Here is a 4,831-nt window from a genome sequence, read left to right on the forward strand (position 1 = left end):
AAACCATACCCTGTTTATGAAAGCATTATCTGAAGTAGAGTCGGTAGTTGAGCATTTCAAAATGTTAGAAGAACAGGATCATATTTTATAATAGTGAATATAAAGAAAACTTCCTCCCCATCATAATACAGATGAAAAGAAAATAAGAAAATCATATTTTGTGTAGAAAATAAACATAAACAAAGGGAAAGTTCTGTAAGCTAGGAAGCGGAACACAGAACCTATCGTATTCAAGCTCTTCAGGGGGCTCGGTGGATGCTTATAGTAGAAAACTTGATTTGCATTTTCAAGTTAATTTCAGTATAAAGCATGTACCCCTTGCACCCAGGTTGGTCCTTTCCTGTTAATTAACACATGTTAAATTTCACCACTCTGTCTATATTCTGCTGCCTACAAAGGGATAGGACATAAGCTAATTTAGCTGCAAGAACTAAATAAAATAAAATATGTGTTCGAGTACCTCTGAACTAGCAAAACGAACAAATCTGTCATGACTAGCAAAACAAACATATCTGTCATGACTCATAATAGTCCTGCAGGTAAAATCCAATGGGACTTAAATATATCTCACAAACGAAAACTAAACAAGTAATCTGTTGAACATATAGTTGATTTTTCATGATTTTATATTTCTGCTAAGGAAACAGTCCCAATAATCCAGATATGTTGATTCTTGGTTTTTTATATTGCATAGCAATTGCAATATTCTGCTCATACAAGGATCAACATTAGATCACTACAAGCTCTCGCAAGCACTTAGTACAGGCTAATGAAAGCTCTTTAGAGAAAGCACACTAGAGCTCACCCATGGAAGATAAAGAATCACAAGTTAGTTTATTTAGAAACTACAGCCACATTAGAAGCTAACTGAAGAAGACCAATGGTCACAACTTAGAGCTCCATGTTACATGTCTCTATGCAGATTTGACTTGGGTCTCCTCCATCATTCGATGAGATCCAAAATTTACGAATCAAGCCTGAATTTCTGGATTAAGGGATTTTTCTTAATTGAAAATGCAAAAATGAGGAGAAATTACCAACAGTAACAAGAATGGCCAATGCTACTGAGAAAAAGGAATTTGCTCTTTAAATGACATTCATTGTGAAATAAACCCCACAGAGGTCATCATCTTATAGATAACAAGTTATACAGTTCATTATATTGTTGATATAATGCATTAACAACTGAACAAACACTAAAATAGTCATCCGTGACGAGTAGTCCATCCTAATCATTTCCATTGAAAATAATAATTGGAAATAAGAAACAATTTATACATTATGAAAAAATAGTCCTCGGCAAGGGTTAGAAATAATCTATACATTATGAAATAAGAGTATGAGTGGATACAAGCAGAAAGTTTGAGAACAATCAGCTCAAAAGTATCACCTAACACAAATTGAATTCTATGTTAGTAGGGTCATGTAATTTCTTATATTAAATACAATAAACCGCACCTGAGAAAGTTGATCAGGTAAGCAGAATTTCCCAAGAGCACTGCACAAGATCTCCTGCAGGTGGCATGATGACAAGCAACAGATTCCAGCTAATTTATGTTATCCAACAGAGAGCTTAATGATGTCGGATGATAACAGATGAATCTGATTTCAGCTAATAACAGATGAACTTCGTCTCCATGGTAGATAGTCACATACAGTGACAGTTCCCTGTCTGGATGCTTTACTTTTTCTGCGAATAAGGATTGTTCTTCCAAAACTCTGTTTCTAGTGTTAATCACTATGGCAATCTAAGAGGCATTTGCCGAGTTACCATTTTCATTTGACTGACGATGAATCTCACATGTAGTCAAACCATTACCCACAGTGTATATGAAAGATATATTTGACAAATCATTAGAAATTTGGAGAGGTTCCAATATTTCAACAACGTCTTTCATGAGGGGTCTGGACTTAGGATTTTGGCTAAGACAGTGATAGGCCAAGTTTGCAGCTTTCTGAGCTCCTTTTACAGAATATTCTCCCTCCAGTCGAGGGTCAAGTATCTGCATCAACTTCCTTTTGTCATTAAGAAATGGACGAGCCCACTCGGCCAGGTTGTATTCTCTGCTAGGCCTTGTCTTATCCATTGACCGTCTACCAGTAAGAATCTCAAGTAACACTACACCAAAGCTGTATACGTCACTCTTGGCTGTCAGATGACCTGTTTATTAAACAGTATATAAATCACTGGGTAGTAGCAGGTAAGTGATTCAAGCTTTCATGAAAACATTGTAAGTTAAGAAAGAAAATTAACTAACTTGGCAAACCCAGTTGTGATGATAAGTGAAATAAAATAAACACATACTGCAGATACAATGTGCATAATGTGCAACTAAATATAGAATATTACTATCCTACAAGCATACCAGTCATGACATACTCAGGAGCTGCATAACCATATGTTCCCATGACACGAGTTGAAACATGAGTCTGGTCACCTTCTGGTCCATCTTTAGCAAGACCAAAGTCTGAAAGCTTTGCCACATAATCCTTCATCAGAAAAACAGCAAGATAAGCAAGAGGTTTCATTGGCATACGGTTCAAGTGGGACTAATGTGAATCTGTTTCCTAGATTTGTTTAGCAGATATTTTCCAACTAGTCCTCTGCTATTGCTTTAAAACATAGCAACTAAAATATATATTGCATCAGAGTTCAAACTAAAATATAGTTCATATTTGTAGTTAAAATGTATTTGAAAATACTAACATTATCGAGCAGAATATTTGATGTCTTAAAATCACGATAGATAACTGGTTTCTCAGCACAATGAAGAAAAGCTAATCCTTTCGCAGCCCCAAGTAATATCTTCATTCTTGTTGACCAAGAAAGTGGAACAGACATCTCTGTAAGAATCACCAAACAAACAACCAAAAAGAAACATATAACATCAACAAATTCCCCAACAACCAGGTTATTTTAAAACTTAGATATTGAGACTCAGTTCACGAAAGTAAAAGGAAATTATACATACAAGTGCAATCAAATTCTTGATTTGTTCTACAACTATTTTCATTTTCATTATACAGTATATAATTATGAATATCAACCAACTTAGCAAAATGGAGACTGCAATAAAAATGGTTTTCCAGGGGTCATAGTGGCTCCTATTTGCTCTTACTGAGTGAATAGGCTCATAACAATGAGAGCTATGTCAAATGACCCCATGTGAGTCCACGCTAAAACTAGTCGCACCTACTTTCAAATGCCACCAGTCAACAATGAGATCGAACCAAGTTCAACTAGCATTATAAAATAATAACGTAAGCCAGCAGATAATATCAAATAGGCATGATATCCAAAATAACACCATCTAAAAGTTTAAAACCATTGCGAGGTATGAAAACCATTATTTCAAACAACTATAACATCTATATTAGCAAAATTAAATGCATCAACGCATACCCTTTGATAACTCTAGCAGCAAAATGTCTCAATGACTAAATAGATTTTAGCTTGTGTTAAAGAATTTCCAAGTTTGCCAAGGGTTTCAACTTTCAAGTTTTTATCCCAAGATTACTTTGTAGTCCACACTTGAAACTTGCTCCAGGGAACAAAAAAGGTCTGTGATTGAAAATTGATTAAGGTTAAAGAAAATTTAAGAAGAAACGGGAAACAAATACTTACTTCGAAATAGATGATTTTCAAGACTTCCTTTAGCCATAAACTCATAAACCAGTAGTCTATTTTCATCTTCACAGCAATAGCCAATAAGTTTCACCAGATGAGGATGACTCAACTGCCCCAGAAAAATGACTTCTGCCTGTAATCAATCAAATACGATTAAGCATTGATGGATAAGAATCAAGCTCCTACAAACCTTAATTAAGAAGGGTTATAAGTTTACCAGCCATTCTTTGTGGCCTTGATGACCTTCTAGATTAAGGGCCTTGACGGCAACCGGCTGGGCTTTAAGCCCTGGTTTGATGTCCTCATCAATGAAACCCTTGTAAACTCTGCCAAACCCTCCTTCCCCCAATAGAAAATCCGATCTGAAGTTTTTTGTAATTGTTTTAAGCTCGTTTAAAGTGAAAACAAACGCATTGGAAACAGAATTCCGTCTCAAAGCCTCAACCTCATGTCCGGGTGAAGATGGATTATCGCTTTGGGTTCTGTCTATTGAAGTTTGCCTAACAGTCGGAGCTGGTAGGGCTGATAACCAATCATAAAACGTTAAAATTACACATTTAAAAGCCTTATTTTGAATGAATTCAACGCATCAAAAACAGTAATATAGATCAACACACGCACTGATAAACGCGACAAACCAAAACCCACATCCAGAAACATGAAATAGTCAACACCCCTATGAAACAGCAATAGGAAAACAATCCAAATTCATTTTTTCCTCTGAAATTCAAAGATGCAAAACAAGAAAATCAAATTAATTGATAATAGATAGCTCAACTCACATGGTGGAACGTTATGCAAGGCGCACTGCTGATCTCCTGTCCAACAGCTTTTAACTAAATTCTGCAAGAAGGTCATTGTTTAGCTGTAAATGAGAAGTGCTCTGTACTTGTCTGATTGTCTCCGCAAGCAATCAGACCAAACATTCGATAGCAGAAACAAATATGTCAGCACATTCCGCACATTGATTTACAGTTTAGTTTTCGGTTCATCTTAATATAATATGTAATTGCGTGCATACCCCGTCATATACACTTAATATTCTCCTTAGGGAATCCTCTGTACGAATTAGTTTATAGATTTGACTAAATAAACTATTAATTAAAAGGCAATACACGGACGAATGGGAATACAAATCCGCCGACCGACCATAAGTGGGATGTTAGGCTGACAATTGGAGTTATGCTTTGGGGTTATGGGTCC

The 4,831-nt window shown here is 35.9% G+C and overlaps 1 protein-coding gene across 1 annotated transcript; it reads right to left on the reverse strand.

The window, feature by feature from the left end:
• Positions 1–1,254: 1,254 nt before the first annotated feature.
• LOC149569917 (putative serine/threonine-protein kinase PBL8) lies at positions 1,255–4,628 on the reverse strand. Its single transcript, XM_089822608.1, has 6 exons — positions 4,411–4,628; positions 3,846–4,150; positions 3,626–3,761; positions 2,708–2,844; positions 2,367–2,490; positions 1,255–2,161 (listed from the first exon to the last, which is right to left on the reverse strand). Exons 1-6 carry the CDS (start codon positions 4,484–4,486, stop codon positions 1,749–1,751), a joined length of 1,191 nt encoding a protein of 396 aa, XP_089678734.1. The 5' UTR covers positions 4,487–4,628; the 3' UTR covers positions 1,255–1,748.
• Positions 4,629–4,831: the final 203 nt, after the last annotated feature.

The sequence above is a fragment of the Cupressus sempervirens genome, chromosome 3 (genome assembly GCF_028749045.1).
Source record: "Cupressus sempervirens isolate cs-2001-9-10 chromosome 3, ASM2874904v1, whole genome shotgun sequence".
NCBI lineage: Eukaryota > Viridiplantae > Streptophyta > Pinopsida > Cupressales > Cupressaceae > Cupressus > Cupressus sempervirens.